At 37.4% G+C, this 24,060-nt stretch overlaps 1 protein-coding gene across 3 annotated transcripts in view; it reads left to right on the forward strand.

The window, feature by feature from the left end:
- Pdzd8 (PDZ domain containing 8) overlaps nucleotides 1–21,702 on the forward strand; it is a 134,887-nt gene extending 113,185 nt beyond the window's left edge. For all 3 annotated transcript variants that reach the window (XM_067143488.2, XM_067143489.2, XM_067143490.2), the window contains 3 exons: nucleotides 15,155–15,352; nucleotides 17,504–17,713; nucleotides 21,188–21,702. In XM_067143488.2, coding sequence (XP_066999589.2) covers nucleotides 15,155–15,352; nucleotides 17,504–17,713; nucleotides 21,188–21,232 — 453 coding nt within the window. In that variant the 3' untranslated portion in view covers nucleotides 21,233–21,702. The remainder of the gene's footprint in view (nucleotides 1–15,154; nucleotides 15,353–17,503; nucleotides 17,714–21,187) is intronic.
- The last annotated feature ends 2,358 nt before the right edge of the window (nucleotides 21,703–24,060 follow it).

The raw sequence follows: 24,060 nt of genomic DNA on the forward strand, positions 1-24,060 counted from the left end.
GCCTCAACAGGATTTTTTTTTTTTTTTCCATACAACAGTTCAATTGCAACATAATACTCATCATTATCATCATCATCATTGATTTTTTTTCCGCTCGAAGCAAGCCAGGTGCGGGTGTTCACGAGCCTTTTCCAGTTCGTCCTGTCCATCCACAGCTAATGTTCAACCTTTTTCTGCCAGTATTTCCCAACTATCACGAAGCCTCTCTCTGGGCCTCTTACCAACAACATTTCTTTCATAGTATGCTCTTGGGGTCCTAATTGGAGCCATCCTTCTCATATGTCCATACCATCAAATCTGCTTAATTCTAAGGTTTCCAACATGCTCCTGTCCAATCCAAGTTGTTGCCGAATACTTTCATTCCTTATTTTGTCTCTCCTTGTTTTTTGGAGACATGATCGAAGGAACTTCATTTCAGTGGCCTGTAGGCGACTTTGTACAGATCTAGTCAACGTTCCTGCTTCCAGTCCATATGTTAGAATTGGTACAAGAGATGTTTTGTAAACTGTCAGGTCAGGTACATCCTGCTACCGTATGCAACAGTAGACGGTACTATCTGAGACTGTCTGACCGAGGGTTGGGCGACCGTTACCAAACCTGACAAACTAAGGGAGAACCAACCTATCCACTCACAAACTTAAATCAAATGTCTGAAAGGAAGTTAATTTCAAAACCCTGGACATGTTTCACTACCCTAACACCAAATAATTACTATTGCACTGGACTTGACAGTAGCACAAAATAACAAATTACCTAAAATCTTCATAGGGCTGTTGACTAAGTTGTGCCTAACTTGTATCAGCAACAATGAAACAACCATATTTGTCATTTCTAACTACTTCAGAAACTGAAATAATAAATGGAATATACATATTAATGAAATGGATAAAGAATAGCAACTGACTTGATCAGAATCAAGCATACAAGGAAATCATTGCACATATCCCAACATTTTTTGTTTGTTTGTATAACCTCTTTTCATAGGAGAAGACTGTAAGAATAATCCCTGTTGTTCATTACTGAACACTGCTTTCACGTTGGGGAGGTGGTGTGTGGGAAGAGAGATGTTGAGTCAGGGTGCTTTACTGGAATTGAGTAAGGGATACGAGTTGAAGGGATACGAGGGTGGTCGTAAATATTGAAGAACTGTAATAATGAAATAAGTTACGGTAGGGAATGAGCGGTTGTTGAATTAAATTGTATAGATAGGATAGAAACACACTTGCCAACCAAATCATCTGTGTGAAATGTGTCTTACAGCTGTAAGCTTGCATGTAGAGGTGGTGGGTTCGAACCCCACCATCTTAATGTTGTGTCTGAAAATTAGGTTAAATTAATGACATATCAGTAGGGAAAGAGAGAGCAAGAGAAAGATGTGATAATGGTAAACATGGAAACACAAAGACTCAGACTTGTTCTACATATCTTCATACACTGCTTTCTTCCCATAGAAATGCTTTTTCATCAGTCGCAGGTTTTCTGCATCTATCTCTTCCCAACTCCTACAAACTAGTTTCTGCCTCCCTGCTTCATGAAGAAAGCAGGAACGGTACTCATTGACGGGGGGTCACCTTGCCAGATCTTGTCTTGATTTGAGAAATGCAGGATAACAGAAATGGAGCACTTGGGTACATATATAGATATTAAAACCACAGAACAGTACGATAAAAAGAGCATAATGGCTCAAATAGACATAATGGAAAGAAACCAGTACAAATCAAATTGTATATAGGAAGAGAGGAACTTTGAAAGGAACACAGAATGAAACAAATGTAACAGCAGGTTGGTATGGGAAGAAAGAGCAACAGAAAGAAGAAATAAGAACAAGCATGAAAACATGAAAGGATAAGAACAATCTCTGCAACTTCATACATGGCAGTCTACACATAAAAGGACTCTTCTCATCTGTTCCATTTCTGCTACTTTCATTTATTTATTTTTCCTCAGCCTCCAACAAACTCACTTATCAAACAAGGGTTTGTGGACACAGGTGTGCAGTCATGGAAATCTTGCATTGGGTATGATTTGTTGGTATTGCTCACAAGTTTGACAGAGTACATTCAGACAAGAGGTCTAACAGCCAGAATATAATAGTACCTACAATAAAAAGTGAGACCTTAGGCATTGTTTGAATATCTCTCTTCCTGGCTTTCTTACAGACACACATACTTTCAGTAACGTGAAGTTACCATAACAGCATCTCAACCAATATTCTACTCAGATTTCTACACTGACTAAACTTTGAATCTATGCAAGTTAGACGGTTGTGTTTTCACTACAGTGACTGTGATAGTAATCTCTACTCGCAGGTTGGCGATTGCTTCATTGAAAAAGTCCTTTGAATATTTACCCTCCATCTTCCCACCTCTTCATCTTGAGGGACTTTGGGATTGGATTAACATCAGTGCTTACTGCCAGATAAGCACCTGGCCAGAAAGTTAGATAAGCGTTCCTTTCCTTTTTTGTTCCTTGTCGACTTCCCCTACTTTGTACCATACAGGGTGAATAATAGGGAGAATAATTCTTACTCCCTGCTCTGTTCAGCTCCAGGGTTGAATGGTCAGTATAGCTGCTTTCAGTTCAGAGGGCCCAAGGTTCGATACCCAGCTAGGTTGGGGATTTTAGCCACATCTGGTGAGTTCCTTCTCTGATTCAGGAGCTTGGTTATTCACACCTCTTCATTTAAACACAATGCACCACACTACCAATCATTATAGAAACATGAAATGGTGAACTCTACATGGAGTTGGCATTGGGAAGTTAATCCAGACAATTTGCCATCAACAGTATCATATGCCCTCACTTCATATGAGCACTGAGAAGAGGTTTTGGAATTTAATCCAGGCTTTTGGCACACAGTCTAGTGATTAGACATTGTATACCACCCACTACCTCTCCTACCCTGCCGGTCAACATTCTGATGAAGATACTTTCAACCAACTAAGGTTAGGTTGAAGGAAGAATCCCACCTTCCAATACCTATGTGTTTTTTACTGCTAGTCTATGTAATTATAAAACATATTCCTGCTTAAAATTTAGTTACATTATTTTAAAAAGTATGTTTCATTCCTAATGCGGAACATCTTCAGCTTAGAAAAAAAAAAACTGTAAAAAAATCGGCACAAACAAAGTATTAAAATTCCATATTTATTTCAATATTTATATGAAATTACAGGCCTTAGCCCATTACAGTGCTCAAATTCATACAACCAAGCAAGAACTGAATATTAATCCCAAAGATATTAATAATTAAAGTTGAATTGTAAACATAATTGCACACGGTCCACTCACTACTGGAGAGCCGCTTAGCCCTAACGAACTATTGAGCTGTTCTTACCAGGAGATGTGAGGCTTCTCACAAGACAGTATGGATTTTGAACTAATGGAGGAATTACCGGCCAGCGTGAGGCTTCTCACGTGCCTAAATATGCACTATTAGGGATTATAGTAAAATGAAAACCGCACCTACCCGAAGTACTCACTTCTGGGTAAGGTCTGGTGCAAAGCAGGTACTGGGGAATGTTGTGTAATCTGCTAAGGCTACTTAACAGACCAGTATAGTGAGAGAGGAAGAATGGAGCAACCATGCAAGACCTACTTCTGTATCCTATCCTGTCAGCATGTCTGGTAGAATTATCACTACCACCGACTTCATAACATTTAAAGTGCTGAGTGCCATCGCCTACTGACCTACTTAAGCTGGCTTCTCTACTTACATTTCAGGTTATTACATCATATGCTACCTCGCACTTCCCTGAGATTGTTTTTGCACTGCGCATAAGAACTTATTCAGGCCACTGTCATTTCTCCACTGGTTCGCTATCCATACAGTAATTTTTTGCTCATCTTTTTGCCTACATATTTTTTGCTGCTTTACAATTAGAAACTAAGCCCTTAGTTTCTCTGTCCCTATACAATCACAGAGTAAGTGTAGGTCATCATGCTTAGCCTCACATAGTATGCACTGAGACCTCTCTTTGCTCCTGATCCATCCCTTATTTTTGTGCAAACCCATCAGCCACCATAATATCCCACCCTTTAATCTTCCATCTCCGAATCTTATACTTAAGTTGGAGATCTGATAGACCGTATAGAACAGGCTGAGCAAAGTACTTTCTCTACTTTCTTCCACACAATTCTGCATCTGGATGTCCTTAATACTCATTGTCAGGGCCCTCTGCATTCTACTATTATTCCCCTTCCATCCCTCCTGCCAAATATATCCTATACCCAATTTCTGAATTTTTGCTAGCTAACCCTCATCATACATTCCTTCCAATTCGTATCTATATGCTTCCTGCAACAGGATACCGCCGCCACCTCGTCTTAATCTAGACCAATAATTTAATACCCTTTTAACACAGTCTATCTTGAGACTCCCTGCATAGGATTAATGCCCCCACATTAGCTGTACACACAAACAAAATAAAAACACTTATGATCAGATAAAATGTTCATGTTGAGCCAAAACATTCAACAAGTCAGTGTTCAAGTTTCAGATGTAATTCGTATGTAAGGGATCTTATTTCTTGAATATGCTGGAGAAATATGTACTTTAAATATCTTGAGTATAGACTTAAAATGTTTAAAATTTTAAATACGATGACCAGTGGAATCTTCTTAAGAATAACCGAAGTTAAGGTTGAGATTTTGTTCTAAAGTTTTAAGATGTTGAAGAGAGTCTGAAAGAAAAATTGTTTTAAAAAAAAACCTTGTGAATATACGGTGGTAGTGTGTCGGAGGAACAATCATAATGCTTACCTCCCAGCTGGTCCCGCTATGTTTACTTCTTCCCTTATGTTGTCAGCTGACTGAGCGTGTGTGTGGCTGTGAGAGGAGCATACAGTAAGGCGAAAGAGGGAAAACGGAGGAGAAAGTAGGGGAAATGTCGTGGGGAGTGAAGCTGATGGGAGAGATGCACGGGATGTTTATCCGGATTCTTCTTGATGGCCTTCCTGCAGTACATACGTAAATCTAGATTGGAAGCCTACTCCAACAGTATTTTTATATTGTCAGTTATTTCATTTACATTCTGACTAGGGTTTTGTTTTTGATCAATCTCAATACGAATGTTTTCTAAAATATTCATTAATTTACCCTTATTTTAAGTTTGCAAATCCAGGAGATAGTGGGTTCGAACCCCACTGTCAGCAGCCCTGAAGATGGTTTTCCGTGGTTTCCCATTTTCACACCAGGCAAATGCTGGGGCTGTACCTTAATTAAGGTCATGGCCGCTTCCTTCTCATTCCTAGGCCTTTCCTGTCCAATCGTCACTATAAGACCTATCCGTGTCGGTGTGACGTCAAGCAACTAGCAAAAAAATAAATAAATAAAGTTTGCAAAATGGTTAAGTATCTTTCTATTGTAGTAAAATTATGATTATATTTGGTCATGTGTAAGCTTATGGCCAAATATCTCTTGTATTTTTCGGCATTTACATATTCCTGGTATCTCGCTAGGAAATTTTGTCTTGTTATTTTTTCAACCAGTGAGACTTGAACTGGCTAACCTTGGTGTTCGAACTATAGACTTGACGCCTTAACGATCATGGCCACTAGCCAGGCTGTTTGTGTGGCTAGAGTGTTGGTGGAGATGGACACAGGTCGCATTGATGGTAGATGATGATAGATAAATTGCAGTCATGTTGTCCTTGTATAGGTTAAGACTTTTGGTGGTGGTACTGGTAACAGTGGTGCAGGTCTTGCAAGAGGGATTCAGAGGACAAGGAGTGGGTTGATACAGGGTTGCCACTTTTTTATATAAGAAATAAGGGACATTTACCTAAAAGTATGCAATTTTTCACAAAAATAAGGGACAGTTCATAAATACTTGAAAATGATACGTTAGATACCTTCGTGTTTTTATTTATTTACAATTTGCTTTTTGTCGTGCCGACACAGATACGTCTTATGGCGACAATGAGATAGGAAAGGGCTAGGAGTGGGAAGGAAGCATCCGTGGCCTTAAGGTACAACCGGAGCATTTACCTGATCTGAAAATAGGAAACCATCTTCAGAGCTCTCGATAGTGGGATTTGAACCCACTATCTCTGGAATGCAAGGTACCAATTTCAATTAGGTTATAATTAGTTTCATTAACAGAATAAGATAATTAATGAAATTTGTAAAAGAAACTAACATACAGTACGGTACATACAGTACAATGTATTAGGTATGACAAAATATACAGAAAAAACATTATTGGAAATAGATTTCCTTCTCTGAGGCTCCAAAGAGAACAATGGCGCTCCAATCAAATATGGATTTTAAAATATTTAGAGACCAAAAAATGACAGTTGTTCCTACGGGACAACAGTTCATAATACGGAAGTATAGATAAGAAAAGTGCTTTTCCACCAATCAATACATAATTTATTTTAAATAGATTAAACTAGTACCGGAATGCAAAATTTTCACCTCAAATATGGGGTGTCCTGTACAACACAGGACAAGTGACAACCCTAGTTTGATGTGGTTCATCCACGCATGCCTACACACTGAAAGTACACAGTAAGTTGCTGTTCTCTGTGTCTTTTCTATACATATATAGTGTATTTCTTTAATATGTGCATTGCATTGTTATCTTCTTTTTACCTGAATGAAGTAATACGAATTAAATTTTAAAATTTTGTTTTACAGTGTAAAATCTGTGTTATGCTTTTTAGGTTACTATTGGAAAACTATAATTGCTGATGTAAATGTAGGCAGATTCATTTCATAGTATTCCTTGCTTCATTGATTGTAGCCTCCTTGTTTCTCCAAGGGTTCATCTGATCTGTATTGTTCTCCTGGCACTTTTTTTTAGTTTCAGTTTTATTTTTACATAACATAGCTGCTGAAACATTTAGAAATTTTGGAAAGAATTTCAGGTGCATTATTTGCTACATGTGAACACATGATTGGTTGCCTCTTTGTTCACTTTGTTTTGTGTTTATAACCACTGCCGAAACTTTTCTTTTGCTTGTAGCTATTAATACCAAGTTGTGTTAGTACATAAGAAGTAAATCCTTTCTGTTTCATCTCCTAGTGTCTTTCCTATTCTCTACCCTTCTTCTAATGTACTTGCTCAAGTTAACATGGAATCTCAGTAACTATTGAATGCGTAATTGCATCATGTCATTGATAGTATTTCTTGTCTGGCGAAAGGAGTATGACATTTCCCATGATATTATGATATAACATTCTCAAGGTATTTAATATTTAGCTTTCACAACTACATTTTACTTGAAATAGACTTTTAGCTTATTAGATTGTGTCATGAATATATACAGGGAGTATAATTTAAGACTTCGTAGCAGAGTACCAAGGCATAGGAGCGCAGAGAAGCGGTGACATCAAGCGCAGTGCCCACATTGGCGAGCGGACGTAATCGTCTCAAAGAAGCGGCATGATTGCGCCTATAGAAACTAAACGAAACTGAACTCTCCAGCTATATACATGCTCAGGACAAATAAATAAATATAAAACAAATAAACTAGTAAATGAAATTGAACTCGTCGCCGAATCAGTGCGGTAAGATCGTATTAATGTAAAAATTTTGTTGCATTACATGCAGATGAATGTGAAACAGTTTGCTGAGCTACTCTCCGAAGAGACTTACACGGACTGATTTGCCCATATATCTTCTAACTTCTCCCGAGTGAGAGCTGCTCTCCTTCACTGTTTTTTGTTTCTTATTAATTACAGAATCAGTACTACGCCACTTGTGAACAAGTTGTTGCCCGTAATGTTTTGATGGTGCTGTGGAACAGGGAAATTGTCTAAAGAATTTTTGAAGGAGTCTTTTAACTGATTTCTCCTTCTTGTGCAAATAACACACAGCCAGAAATGTTCTCTGCATAGTAGTGTGCATAACCGTTGCTATAATAACCTCACAACACACCTTAAAAGTCCAATAGTTACTAGCGAGCTGCTGCGCCAGCTGTCAAGGCTTCTTATCACGCCAGACTTGTCAAAAGCCATATGGCGCTTGCTTGGGTATTCCCACGGCCTTTGAGCAGAAGTGTTCAATTATACTCCTTGTATATCTTTGTTGTGCCTGAGAAATCCGCTGTGTGATATTTTTGTAGAAATACTGACCTGCAGCACATATATTGTGAAGAGCGAGAATTCTTTGACAATATTCGTACGGTATTGAACCTTAAATGACAGAACCTTACTGGCCAAAGTTTTCTTGCGGTTGAGGCACTGGCTTTCTGACCCCAACTTGTCAGGTTTGATCCTGGCTCAGTCCAGTGGTATTTGAAGGTGCTCAAATACATCAGCCTCGTGTCAATAGATTTACTGGCACATAAAAGAACTCCTGTGGGACAAAATTCCGGCACCTTGGCGTCTCCAAAAACCGTGAAAGTAGTTGGTGGGACATAAAACAAAAACATTATTAAATAACATTATTACCAGCCAAAGTTCTAAGCTTTTGTAGGTGCAATGACAGCATATATTGAATGAATAGACAACTTTCTGCATTTACAGGTTGCCACGATTGACAAAGTATAGCTTATAAGGATACAGAATTTTTTTAATGTTACAGAAATGTAGTAGTAGAACGTTTAAATTATGGCAGTCCAAACAAGCGAGATCTCAGAATGTTTACAGGCCCATGTGTGATGGTGATAACTGTGCTATCAATGTTGTTCATAGGCAGCTCAAATTTTTTCAGAATTCCATGATCAAGGTGAATATAGAGCCACAAGCTCCATCCATTAGACGATAATTTTCATTTTCATTTTCAGCTGGTACTTGTTTTTGTAGAATGGTATTATGGGTGAGTAGATGTTCTGCTTCTCAAGGTGGACTTCAATAGGCTGGCCAACGTTGTGCTCAAATCAGATGGTCTGATTGATAATGAAGCCTTTATACAGTAGTATACAAAAGAGGTGTTTGTTTAAATTCAAAATCAAAATATCCACCTGGAAATTGGCGGGAATTGAACCCACAAATTTTGTATTTTCCATCGGATCTCCCAGTTTGAACTTGTGTGCCCTCTTGTATGCTAAACATTAAATTTGAATGTCCCACAGCAGGCAGCTAGCGGATACTCTAAGAGTTATACTGACCGTTGTACGATACCTGTAGCTTGGATCCCTGCAAATAAGACAAGAATGAGCGAGACAATGGTAGGTCGATTGGCGGAGTGTCGGGAACAAAATCGGAAGGTTGTAGGTGTTTTGGTTCCCACCAGTATCCATGTAGCCATTTTTATTCTATACTTATCACTGTACTGTATGTACTCAACATAAACTAATAAAGCTGGAAGTTTATTTCAAGAACAGTCTAGATATTTTGTCTTCTTGGTGTGTGTATGTATGTACCACTATATTGGGGCAAGTCCAAGAGTAAAATTCTGCATTTATTTTTGAATGACTGGAATGTATAAGAGATATGAAAATTCTCTGCTTTTTTTTTTCTTTTTTTTTTTTTTCTGTGTGATACATAGTTACTCAAGTTGGTTGAAGAAAATATAGAGAAGAGTGAATTTTCTCAGCAAGGACATGAGAGAGATTGAAGGAGAGTAGAACAATGAAAGAAGCAGCAGTATTTCAGCATGTTTTTATCAGACAGGCACAAGAGTCTTGTGCTGGGTGATGCTGTGCGGGTGGCCACAAAGTGGACATAACCCCACTTTTTGATACAGATGGTTGTGGTTGAATGATAGATATGGATTCTTATCTTACCTGATGGTTTAACTGTCTGGAACATTGGTATGAAGACTTGCAGAGATAATATGGAATCATGGCAATGAAGGCATCGTCAGCTGCTCACAACTCTTGTCGTGTGATACCACTTCTTTTGGACTCTCTCGTAGATAAATCCTTGATAAACCATCAGGTATTGTGAGCTCAAGACTTCTTGAGAGGTCATACTAAGGGATCTAAGGGGACTGAAGGAATTGGAAGGTACCTACAGTATACTGTTATGTTAATAACCTCTACAGGTAGGGAACTCCTTAGTCTGTTCAGTCCTCACTCCAATCAATCCAATCAGTCATCATTGATCTGCATTTAGGACTGTCACCCAAGTGGTGGATTCCTTAATTGCTTTTCTTAAATGAACATTTCCCTTCATAAATTATTTCATTCCCTAATTTCTCATCCTATAAATGAAAATTTGTCCCAGTTTGTCCTCTTGACTTCCAACTTAATCTTCATATTATGATCTTTCCTACCTTCTCCTCTACTGATCTTCAGAGAGAACAGACTCCTCGAAAATAATGGGCACATTTTCCAGTGAAATATGGAAAGCTTCCAACACAAGTCTACCATTGCCTACAAGCCCAGAATATAATCTCATATATTCATCATTTTGATATGTTTATTTTTCTATTATATTTCAAGAACATCATTTCTGTATGGAATCTTTAATGTTTTATGTATGACCTAGGTGTTTAGTTATACAATTTGTATTTGACTCCAGTCAATTTGGATAATATTATATTCTAGCTGAATTTTCCATTTGGATTCATTCTATGAAAACCCCTTGGTATTTGCTCTGGGCAAATAATTTTAGGTTGATAGTATATTGTACTTTTTGGGGACGGGGGGCATGATTAGCTCAGTGGCTTAGCTGCTGGCTTCCCACCCGGAAGGCTGAGGTTCGAATCCCAGTCGATCCTGGGTCAAGATTTTCATCTCAAGAATCACGTGGCATCAAGAAGGGCATCTGGTCTCGGACCCCTGACCAAAACCAAAATGAACCTGGGAGGCTCGAGCGACCCCAGAAATACCTGGGATAAGCTGAAGAAAGTTTAGTAATTTGTTCTTTTTAGACTGTTCATAGCATACTAATTTCTAAAATGGAATTTCATGTAGAGCTGAAGTGCAGTATATTCAACATGAGAAATGGACTGTTAAAAAAATATAAATGACATTGCCTTGAAGAGATTTATAATTTCTTGTACTGGTTTGACATTCAGTTATAAAATTTTAATGACATTGACTTGAAGAAATCTAAACTTCCTTGAGCTGCATCATTTTGTATGTACACCTTGGTTCAATTTCAGAGCTTCCTTTATTGTAAACTATTGCCTATAAATTAGGATATTTGTGTCAGTTTTGCTCAACAGCTTCATCTTGTAGACATCTGTGGACTGTTTGGGGTAATGGTACAAAATAGCTACATACCAACTGCTCGACTCTTATCGAAGTTAAATTTCCATCAGACTAGTTTTATAACATTTTTTTCCAGTTATGCTGCTACGACACTGAAAAACAAAGACGGTGTGTCATCTTGGATTTGGTTCATTTTGGATGGGTCAGAAGAGTTGCAGATAAAAATATTAAGACTCAACTCCCCCTCCATTTTTTGAAAGGAATTTTTATTTTAAAATTTTGCTTTCGTTTAAATAGGCTAAAAGTGGCACACATGTGTTAGAGTAAGTTTAGCACTTGTGAGAGCACATCAATCTCCCATCCCAACGACCTGGCTTCAAGTCCCACCATCTGTGCTTGAAGTTCAGTTAAATTCAGTTAATATATTCCTTCCTCAAAAAATATGTGTTCATTCAGGAAGTGTTGTTTTTTTTTTTCCCTTGTAATATTTTTTGTTCGTCCCATACTGATTTAGTCATTTTACCATATATAAAATTTCACCCATGATCTCATTACTTTAAAGTATTAAACATTAAAAATTCATATTGTATTTCCAGATGTGAGAGACTTGACAAAAAAATAATGTAGGTAATGACAACAATAATGTTTATACTCTTATAGAAATATCTGTCAAATGTATTCTATCACTAGAGTTCAAATTTATTTTCATAAATAATTTGTGATGCAGGTGCCCGTTGTCAGATCCTAGTCTTAGCCGTAGTGACCTGTATGAGTAAGGGATCGCGAGTCTTTGGATATCTGTTACCATGGACTAGAACTAGCCGTTCTGAACTTGCAGCTCGTGGTCCTCTATCTGCTCGGTCATCTTGGTAATACCTAAACCATTAGCATTCAAATCTCTCACATTCCTTAAAGCTTGTTAACAATGTTTTCAGCAAACCAAAAACGTATAGGAGTGACAATATCCCATCTCCATCTGACAAGAACTTGCATTCTGTGGGGCATTATGAATATTAATGGGGTCCATAGAGTATTGGTTGAGTCAGAAAGTGGGATGGGATTGAATATGTTGGATATCAGTGAAATTTGGATAATAGCAGCAAAGTTGTAGCAATATGAGGTAGAATCCAAACGTTTGGTAAGATTGCAGCAAAGAAGTCATGCTGGAGTGTTCTTTACTTTCAGGGAGTTGTCAATTTGGAACTCATTCCTGAGGACAACAGTAAAGAAGGAGCTGTATCTGGCTGTTTTTCATCATTTGTGGGAGTCCACCTGTCATTAGCAACCTGAGATGTGATACTTGTACATCAGTCCTTTTCTAGTTATAAAAAAATCTGAAAATGTCATTTTACATCACAAGTGAGGTAAAAGTGACATTGCTAAAGGCATTACAGAAGATTGTAAAAGACAGCTTTCATAGCATTTTGAGAAGCTTTACCAGTGCTTTTACCAAGGTGTATAATTCCCTTTAGGGATTGCTTTACCGGGCGAGTTGGCCGTGCGCGTAGAGGCGCGCGGCTGTGAGCTTGCATCCGGGAGATAGTAGGTTCGAATCCCACTATCGGCAGCCCTGAAAATGGTTTTCCGTGGTTTCCCATTTTCACACCAGGCAAATGCTGGGGCTGTACCTTAATTAAGGCCATGGCCGCTTCCTTCCAACTCCTAGGCCTTTCCTATCCCATCGTCGCCATAAGACCTATCTGTGTCGGTGCGACGTAAAGCCCCTAGCAAAAAAAAAAAAAAAAAAAAAAAAAAAAAAAAAAAAGGATTGCTTTGAAGGTCCATCAGTGTTTTGAAGTATTCATGGAAAGAAATTATAGCCTACACTAAGTCCTCAAACTTTCTGAATTTATTTCATATATTCTTAGGTGTCAAAGTACAGAGTATGATGGTTTATCAGTATAACCATAGTATTTTCAGTTTTCCTCCACTAACAAGAACAGCAGCTTATCAAAGTGCTTTTAGTTCTTTGTGCTCAGCTGTGAAATGAACTCGCACCACAGAAAAAATAACTTTCTATTGAAAAACTTCTGTACAAAACACAGTTTTCTTATTTATGTGTATGTTTCTGAATACGTGGGAGTATGGGTGATTGTGATACAGTGTGTGTGTGAGAGTGTACAGAAGCTAAAATGAGGCAGCCTAAATGGGGTATGTAGTGATCACATGTGTGTGAAAGTAGAATAACTTGATTACTTGATCCTGAGAATAAATGATTATGTAAATAATACTTGTGTGTAAATACTGTAAATTCTGTAGCCTATAATTTTAATAATTTAATACTTTCTTCATTCACAGTCCCTAAATTCTTCTGTATTAAGCGATTTGTGTAAAATAATAGTATGGAACATTATATTTGCTATGGTATTCTTTCTCTTGTCTTTCATATTGCTAAGGTTCTATTATCATGGGATTTATAATCCAGTTTCTTGACTGAATGATCAATGACTGATCCTCAGCTCATTGGAATCCGGATTCGATTCCCAGCCGGGTCGCAGATTTTAATTGCATACGGTTAATTCCTTTGATTAGGGCACTGGGTGTTCGTGTTCGTCTCGGTACACTCTTCTTCTTCACACAACACACCACAACCAACCACCACAGAAACATGCAGTAGTGATTTCATTCCTCCACATAGTATTGGCATCAGGAAAGGCATCTGGCCGTAAAACTGGGTGTAATCTTTACGTGCTAACACCAGAAAGGTTTGGAAAGGACCAGGCAGAAAATCCATGGGCGGTACACTGACTTTTGTTGTTAAACAGATTAGTAGAGATGCTGATTGCTAGGGATAGGAATTCCTCTCACATGAGACTCTCAACACAGCAGCAAAAATCTCAGTCTCCCAGCACTTCACAAGTTACAGTGAATAGCGTTGCACACTACACGTGTGTGTAAACATCTCTCTTCAAGCTGTTTTAAAGGATCTAATTTTTTAAAATCTGTTGTAACACATGCAGAACATTTTTCTTTCTAGAATTCTTTGCCTTCAGAATACTGTACATTAGATTTTCTTTGATTTTACATTTGTGCTAATATTACATAAGATAATAAATATTTCCAGTTAAATAAAAATTGAGTTTTGTTATTCCTTTGAATTTTGCTATTCTTTTTATAAAATAATTTTATTTAACTGTAAAATTATAACTACTCATTTACAGAACAAAATTGAATGAAGAAAATAAAATGTGCAAATAGTTAAAGCTTGAAATGCAGCCTGCAAGGATTTAGAGTTACTGGCCAATGCTTGAATGCCTTCAAATATCTTATGGCTTTTATAACAATGAATCATGCTCAATGTATTTTTTTTTTTTCTTTTGAGACTAAAAAGCTGTGAACAAGTATTATATTGCACTTTATTTTCTAGGATTTCTGTTAAATACTCCCAGGCCCATAACATTCTCTGGGTACCTATAAATGCACTCTAAAATTATTAGTTTCAATAAAGTAGAAGTATAAGGGTGCATATTTTTCTCATTCTAATGGAATGACAGATTCTGCTATCCATCTCATGGGTTAACTGAGGTAATTCACACTTCCTACTAGTAAGATAACGGAGATGTCTCGCATAGTTATTGGTCCCTGTGTACCACGTGATGTAGGAAGTGTGCCCATTTTTCTAGAGAGGCTAATGAGGCGCTAGCATTTCTCGAGACATAAACTCTGGTTCCTACTGAAGTAAAAAATATGATTCTAAGAAGCAGAAGAATTTTCAGCAGTTTCCTGCAGTATATAAAAAGGAATTATCAGTCTTCTTATCTCCACTAAGGAAATTGGCAAGAATTGCTCAAAATCCCATCTTTATTCAAAGTGATTTATAGTATGAAACTATACAAAGAATATATTATGTCAGTTGTAATTATTTTCTGAGACTATGAATGAATCTGTTCAGTTCTTTTTTTGTGTGCTTGTTTCTTTGAGGCATATTGTGATATTTGCTATCAGTTGTTTGTGCTGCAAGCTCATAGTTTGATCAATTCAAACTGTGTGTGTCAGGAAATTTAAGAGGCTTCAATCTGCTACTATCAAAGAAAGTTGTTGCTGAGGTGCTTTCAGACAAATTATGAAAATTTTGTAGATTACTCCAAAATAAGTTGTGTGTTACAGGCATCTCTGGTAGGAAATCCATTTCACTTCCCACATTCCTTACTGGACAATGATAGTGGTGATGATGTCTCGGCTGCTTTGGATCACCTACTTCAGCATCCCAATGATGAAGATTTGATGTCTGTAGCCAAATCAACTGGGAAAGAATTATATTGTAATCTCTCACTGCCTGAACGTAAAGATAAAATCAATAAAATGGTATGTATTTAAACTCTCTCACATTTCTTTTGAATGTGAAGTGAATTGAATGTTACATGCCAATTGTTCATCAGTTTCACAACAGAGGAACATAATTCCAAAATGCGTTTTTGCTGTTACAGGACGTAACTTCTTCACATTTCATGTTCCATTTAGTGTCAGGGAGACATTTCTAAACATCTTTGACCACACTTTTCCAAATCTTGCATACATGTAACTGTAGCTGAAAGCTATAAATATAGTGTCATTTTAGCTTCTTTTGGCTCTCCTGAAATGTAGAGGAAATGGAGTTACGTGCTTTCGTTTTTAAACCAATGATTTGCTGCTTTTATTTGTTTCGTCGGGAGTAGTTTATGAATCATAGTTTCGTATTTTTAGTAGTTTGGTGCATAAAATTGTTAAATTTACTCTGAAAAATATGGCTTATGATCCTCATTAGCAAGAATATATATGAAGTAGTAGTAATACTGTTTGTAGAAGTTAGTTACTAAAAGGACTAGTTCTTCTAAATGTATTTTTCTTTATTATTCTGCCTTCTAAATGACCTGAAATTTTACAAGAAATAGCAAATTGTACATTATTATTTGTACTGTTATGTAAAGGTAGACTTGGAGTTATTACAATGTGTCACAAATGTGCTGTATTTTCTGTTTATCATCCTCATTATTTTCAGATATAAACTGCACCCTAGAGAGGAAAAAATCCCAGACACATACTAAAATGCAATAATGAAATTCTAACGAAAATTAAGTTCCCAACAGGGAATCGTAATCTAATTTCATTGACTGAAAATTGCGCTCTTTTTGATGTGCATGTCTCTGCTTGTGCTCAAAATGGAAGCTTGCAGTGGTGCCTCAACGCCACACTAGCTGCCATACCGAGCAAATCGCCCATGCTGTTAGGGTCACGCAGCTGTAAGCTTGCATTTGGGAGAAAGTGGGTTTGAATTCCACTGTCCGCAGTCCCGAAGATGATTTTCTGTAGTTTACCATTTTCACGCCATGCAAATGCTGGGGCTGTAACTTAAGGCCACAGCTGCTACTTTTCCAATCCTAGTCCTTTTCCATTCTTCCGTTGCCAAAAAAAAAAAAAAAAGAAGCTGCCATTGTCTTGGGAAGGTGTTGCTATCCAACTGATGAGCGCAGTGCCACAGTGGGGTGAAATGCTGTGCTAGTAATTTTATAATTGAGAAAGCCTAAAGAATACTCTCATAAAATATCATCATCATTACATATGAACATTTGATCAGAAATGAACATTTGGCTCACATCATTGCCATTTCTGAAGTTATTGTACAATATGTGGTAAAACAAACGGCTCTGAAATTACTGCTAATCTGCTATCCATGTTTCTCTAGCTGCGTTTGTTTGTTTGTTTGTTTGTTTGTTTGTTTGTTTGTTTGTTTGTTTGTTTGCTTATAAAGCACAGAAATTAACTTGGGACATCCACAAAAAATAAAAACCTATGCATAAACATAAAACTAAAACACCAATATAGCTGGTCCATTATAGGACATTATAAATTTTTCCAATAACGGACCAACTATTTTGGTATTATAAATTTACTCATTCGGGACGAATATTTCAGGTTCCATACAGCAATCAACATCTGTATCAAATTAAAACACTACAACACAATTATAAAACTGGAAGCCACATATGCAGCAGAAACACTCTTCCACCTGAATGAACAATCGAAGACTGACGGACTCCAGAATGCACTAGCCATGCGTCTTGGTAGATGTGCTAATGACCAACTGATGTGCCCAAAATGGTACACTGTGGTGAAACGCTGCCAACTGTGAAACGCTGGCAACCAAGAATAAGTTAGCTGGATATTTTATTATTTTCAATAACGGACCAATTATATTGGAATTATGAATTTACTCACTCAGTATTCCAAGTTCCATACGGGAATTGAAATCTTTATCACTGAACTGATGCCTCTCCAAGTGGCAACAATTTCGCAGGCAAAATGTGGTGCTACATCGTATTGGCTAGGGGGTCACAGTGTGTATAAGATCTTGATGACCCTAATAAGAGTATGTTTGTGGCTTGCTTATTTCTTGATAATTACTGGTTTATACAGTATATTCATATTATGTACATTAAATGATTATTTCCTTTTAGGTAACTTTTTTTTCTTCTTTAGATTGGGAAATTGAAGGCTGCCATCGATGCAGAGACCCAGTCTCGTATGGCGCTGGCCCGTGAGGAACAAGAAACAAAAGACCCTACTACTCACACTAAAATTGCCTTCTTGATAGGCAAATCAGACGAGAAGGTCCAGGCATTGGCTGTCTTAATGTTACATTTCTGTGCTGGACTGCAGCACACACAAGACTTGGAAGATACAGCTAAGGTAAGAAATTACCTAACGATGACATCGTCCACAAGTTTTTTAGTTTGAAGTATAATTATTAATGCTGCTGAAGAATAATTGCTTCTTCCCAGTGTAAAACTAATACAGCCTAAAACTAGACTCCTAAGATTATAAAATCTCAACTTATGCACTTTGTATTTATTTTTACTATCTTGTCTTCTTATGGTTGTGAAGGGTTGTTGTTGTTGTTGTTATTATTATTATTATTATTATTATTATTATTATTATTATTATTATTATTATTATTATTATTATTATTATTATTATTATTATTATTATTATTATTATTATTAGCGTATTCTCCCAATAATGGAAGACGTTAAGCAAACAACTCAATCAAGCTTTCTTTGGGTTCTTCTTGTTCTTCCAATAGGCTTTCATTCTCTCTGAGAAGGCTTGTTTGCGTTCTTCCGACCATTTCGGTCTGCACTGTTTTTGCTTTGGTTGCTCTGATGTAACTTCCCACTTGTTGACTTTGTGTCTGAAGATGTCTCTTTCTAAAATGTCTGTTGCACATATGTTTGCGTTTTTGAGGTCCTTTCGAAGTTCGTCCAGCCAAGGTGTTGAATTCTTAAGTGAGCTAACATAATTTAATATTCTTTTTGACAGTCGATTTTCTGGTAATCTTGTGAGGTGTCCAACGAATTTCATTCGTCTTTTCTTAATGTCAATTTCAATGTTTGAAACTTTTTCTGTTTTGATTGATTGTAGCCTGTAACCATCTTGGGTATATCTTGCTCCTAGGATTTTCCTGATGATCTTCCTCTCTTGCTTTTTTTAATTATTATTATTATTATTATTATTATTATTATTATTATTATTATTATTATTATTCTATCAGAAACAGTTGCAACATAATATCCTTAACTAAAACTGTAACAAAAAGTAACGAAATTAGAGAAGGGACATTCGTGTTATAAAAATATGGTATAATAATTTGCCAAGTGAATGTATCTCCATTCCCATGATCCTTGTGAAAATAAATAAAAAAATAAAAACTTACAACCTGTTTTCCAGTCATTGACCAGGTCAGGGATGGAATGAATGAAGCCCCCATCTTGCGGCGAAGATAGGAATTGTGCTGGCAGCCGAATCCTGCCGCACTCCTCTGGGGCAATGATTAATGACTGACAAACAAAATTATATTGGAGAGTGTTGCTGGAATGAAAGATGACAGGAAAAACTGGAGTACCCGGAGAAAAATCTGTCCTGTCTTCACTTTGTCCAGCACAAATCTCACAGGGAGTGACTGGGATTTGAACCATGGAACCCAGCAGTGAGAGGCAGATGCGCTGCCACCTGAGCCACAGAGGCTACATTCACTTGGCATATTATTACACCTTATTTTCATAACATGAATCTCTTCACTAATTTCATTACCTTTTGTTAAAATAGAAGCCGGTCGCTTAAGTGCGGCCAGTATCCAGTAATCGGGAGATAGTGGATTCGAGCCCCACTGTCGGCAGCCCTGAAGATGGTTTTCCATGGTTTCCCATTTTCACACCAGGCAAATGCCCGAGCTGTACCTTAATTAAGGCCATGGCCGCTTCCTTCCAATTCCTAGGCCTTTGTCGCCATAAGACCCATCTGTGTCGGTGGGACGTAAAGCAAATAGCAAAAAAAAAAAAAAAAATAGAAGCCAGTTTCTTTTCAGTTTTGACTTAACATATAACCTGTGATTTTTACAGTCTGTCAAAACTAATGCTAGATTCAAATGACACTAGAAAATATATGGAAAAAAAATGATTTTATTAACAGAAACCATTAGAGAAAGCCTGGAAAAGAAAATGTTTGATTGATAATGTGTAGCCTCCGGAGAGGCCTGGTGGTGCACGTCTAGGGGTGGGATGTGTGGTGATAATGATGTAGGGAGAGAGTGGGTGAAACCCGGTGTCAACACATACCCTACTCCTCTCGAGTAACACCAAGGGGTCCGCTCAAGGCTTTACGTTTTTATCCGATGGACAAATCGCCATCAACAGCGTCATGTGCCCTCGCTCCATATGAACACTGCGTAGAGCTTTGGAATTGAACCCAGGCTTATGGTATGCAATCTAGTGATTATAAATTGTATACCACCTCCTCTCCTACCTTGCTGGCCAACATTCTTGTGGGACTCAAATTAGCTAACCACAGTGTCAGACCATACAGAGCTGATGCCTTAACAATCATTGCCACCAGGTGGGCTGTTTACTTCATAACAGAATGACATGTTTAAATCCTGAAAGAACATCAAATCTCTTTTATTATGTGTATATAATTTCAGTATTGTTTACATTGTGTAAAAGTTAAGAATGGATATAGTATGATTAAAATTTAGCTATCCATGCTTGAGAACATCATGCTAGGAAACCATCCACTAAAATTGTGGAAAGCTTTACATACCTCGGCAGTGTAATATCTCGAGATACACTAATCACAAGGGAGGTGGCAAATATAGTGCAGAAGAGCTCTCACTTTTACCAGCAAGTACGAACACTCCTCTGGGATACCAAAGTACCAACAAAATCAAAGCTGGTGACGTACAATCAGTACTTCATACCAATCTTAACGTATGGTATTGAAACATGCACCCTCACTAAGAAAGACTCATCAAGGTTGCAGGCATCCCAGATTAAGTTCCTTAGGTCCACAATTCAAAAAACCAAACTGGACAAGTTGAGGAATGAAGCTGGGATTGTTACATCATTCTTAGATCGGGTCAGCCTGTCCAGACTGATCTGGAGCGACGTGTGGCAAGGAAACGGATGGTGGGAAGACCAAGACCCCACTGGATGGACATCGTAAAGATTGACTTTGCAGATCGGGGAAGGACACTGGAGGACGTCATTAACAACAGAACGTATCTCAATAAGACAGAATGGAAGAGGCTTGCCAACAGTATCCTGGAAACTGGAAATGTAAAATGATTATGATGATGGTGCTTGGGAAAAGTAGCTAGACTAAGGCATACCGCACAGCGTAACGAATCAAAGGGAATTTTTTAAACTTTTCTTGCAAGCTGTTCTCTGCTGCTTCTGAACAGTTTGTAGTATTATCTTGTGTCGTTTTTTTTTCTGCCCTGGATGCATGCTGGTCACAAGTTTTGCCTGATACATTCCCATGTTGCAAGTGTGTCTATTTTATCTGCTATCTTTTCAGATTGCTTCTTAATTGTTCCTTATCTGTTTGTTTTTGGGTGGTGTGTTGGGTATCGTGATTTTTTACCTTTGTTAGGAGGGAAGTGGTTCAGTATTGTGTGTTTTATTTAAAATAAGTGCCTCATATCTATTGATGAGTATAATTGACTAGATGGTGGTGATTATTGTTTTCAGAGGAAGTACAACAACTGGGCAGCTGTCCTCTATATGACTAGAGCATGAAGATTATTGCTTTTCATTTATCACATTTTTATTTGTGTGTCTAGCCTGTACATTGTTGATTTATGAAATGTTTGTACTGATATTGTTGCAGAGGGATGCCGAAACAGTTCAGAGTGAGGACACGTCACCTGAATGATGGGCCATTGCCACCAGTGTCTTTGCTGTAACTCCTCCTGGGCAGTCCTCTTAATGGTGCAGCTAGTATCAAAGAAATACTCAACATTTTTGTTGTATTCTAAGTCATAATTTTTATGTATAGGTGATGGTACACCATTTTATATGAATTTTTTAAACTTTCAGTATTATTACTTTTATAAGGGTATTTTCTGTAGTCAGCTATAGGTTTAAATGTGTGAAATAAGCACTGTGTCATATTTTGTCTTGACCAGAACATCTTATATTTTAGGTAGACGTTGTTGTTTGATATATTCAAAATCCTATTTTTTAAAGTATTATTGTGGTGTTAAAATGAGAGAAGGTATGCTGGCATATTTTTTTAATGACTATTTTTATTTGTTATGTTGACATTTATCATCAGTTTACAATAAAATGTTTTTTTTCATTTTTTGGAAAATAAGAACATTAAACATGGCTGTGAATGTTATATTTTTTTACAGTACTGCTATTATTTTATTTTAATATCTATTCTCTCCAATATGGCCTACAGCTGAGTGCTATAACTCAGTAATATATGGAAAAATTTTAAACTTATACTTCATCGTGGTTTAAAAAGTCTTAGTGTCTGTACAGTATCTGTCAAATGGAATCACATAAAAAGGCAGCATATCACAACATTAAACTAAAAGAGAAGGAAGTGTATCCAAGTGACATATAGACCTGTATCAACCAGTACATTAATTTCATCAAGATAGACTTCTGTCAATTAGGTGTCCACAGGGCGGTTGTGTATCTGTTCTTATTGTTAGTTTCAGTCAGTTCTCAGTGCTGTGGTGCTTCAGATATGTTTTGGGTAGAAAACAGACAGTGTTACATAGGAATCAAGGCAAAATAAACATTCCTTTTTGCTTTTACAATTTATGGCGATGATGGGAATGGAAAGGGCTAGGAGCGGGAAGCGGCTGTGGCCTTAATTAAGATACAGCTCGAGAATTTACCCTGTGTGAAAATGGAAAACATGGAAAACCATCTTCAGGGCTGCCAACAGTGGGTTCGTACCCACTGACATGCAGCCAGTTGCTCTCTATAAATACAGTTAGTATCCAAGTTTAAAAAAATAAAGATCTAAGATTTAGCTGGTAAGAATTCAGTCAGAAGCTCAGAATAGATCAGAGTTAAAATGTCCCTATAGAGCAGGGGTCCACAACCTACAATTTTGGCTGGCCCTCTGACTGTAAGTCATCTTTACAGCTGTGGTATTTTAACATTGCATTTAAACAAAAAATAAATAGCAACATGAAAAATCTGTTGAGAGCTAGTTTTAAGGTGGCTTACGAAGTAGTTTAGACCAGTAAACAATTTACTGTTGGAAATTAACTTAATTTTTTTCTGAAAGCTACTGATGATGATTGTTTTAAGAGGAAGTACAACTAGGCAACCATCCTCTATATAACACTGAAAGAGGAAAAAATGGAACGGATCTGATGCTTCGGAAAATGAAGGTACAGGTCAAAAACAGACATAGGCCATGAAGGGCATGAAAATGAAAGATTCCCTAAGCCTTGAATACTCTAATACGGTCTGGGTCAGAAACAAACGAGTGTTGACCAAGGGAGGTCAGATAGGATAGAGAAAAGTGAGGAGCCTGGCACAACTAAGTGGAAACACTGCCAGGACTCAGCTAAGGGCCCAGTGGTCTCAAACCCATGCTCCCAATTAAGAGCCCCTGGGCCCCCTGTAGTTGCCTCTTACAACAGGCAGGGAGTACTGTGGGTGTTGTTCTACTGCCCTCACTCACACGGGTATCTGAAAGCTACTGAACAAACTTCTCTGGGTATAGGTTTAACATCTAAGGAAATAAATTTCAGCTCATTGAACTTAAGATTTGCAGCTAATCTTTGTCAGTAGCTAAAGGACAAAGTGGTTTCAGTTGCTGAGGATGAATCAACAAATATTATGGATTCAACTCAGTTGCTGATATTTATTTGTAGTCTCAGAAACAATGTTTACCTTGCACAGAAATTATGCGGTTCACAGCTTATAAAATACCACTAAAAGAGGGGATTTTTTTTTTCAAAATGGAGAACAGTTTATCAAGCCTTGGATTTTTATAGTATGCAGCTTAACAAACAGTACTGAAATTACAAATGTGCTCTGAATATCAAGCTATGTCATAAGATGCAAGGTGACGACGTAAACACGTATCTTAACTGCATTGGTACAGAAATTTCAAAATGTGCACCCTCACGTCTTGTGCACTGTTGAGTCATCCTGTGAATTGTCGAATATGCTGATAACACAGGTTGCCTCAAGGACACAAAAAAAGATTGTATCTTCTCTCGTAATTTGGGAGCATTCCTAGGTGGGTCATCTGATCAGAAAACTGATTCTTTCAGCATACCCCATCGTAGGTATACCAGGGCATGAGATCTGGAGAGCGGGAAGGGTATGAGAATTCCATTCCATCGAAAATTAACACTAGAACAATTGCAATAACTCTAAATAAAATTTAGCTCCCGTGGTGATTTGAGATATCGAGGTTTCACTGTAGTTCATTATTACAAAATCTTAGGTATATAAATATTGAATTTTAAAAAAATAGCAGTTTTTCTAGAACGCCCAACATGGATCATTTTGACCCACATCTTCTTAAGTGATTAAGTTTTACTGTTGGCATCTCTGATTGTGAAATACTTGGCATCACCACATTTACTCAGTCAACAATGCCATCAGATGCAAGAAAAACAACAATGGTTCTATTTATTTCTTGTTGTTTGACATGATGTTGTCATTATCTGCTTCTCTTGAGAGCTTGTTGTAACGATGTCTCGCAAACGTTTGCGTGAA

This window comes from Anabrus simplex, chromosome 3 (assembly GCF_040414725.1).
Source record: "Anabrus simplex isolate iqAnaSimp1 chromosome 3, ASM4041472v1, whole genome shotgun sequence".
Lineage (NCBI taxonomy): Eukaryota > Metazoa > Arthropoda > Insecta > Orthoptera > Tettigoniidae > Anabrus > Anabrus simplex.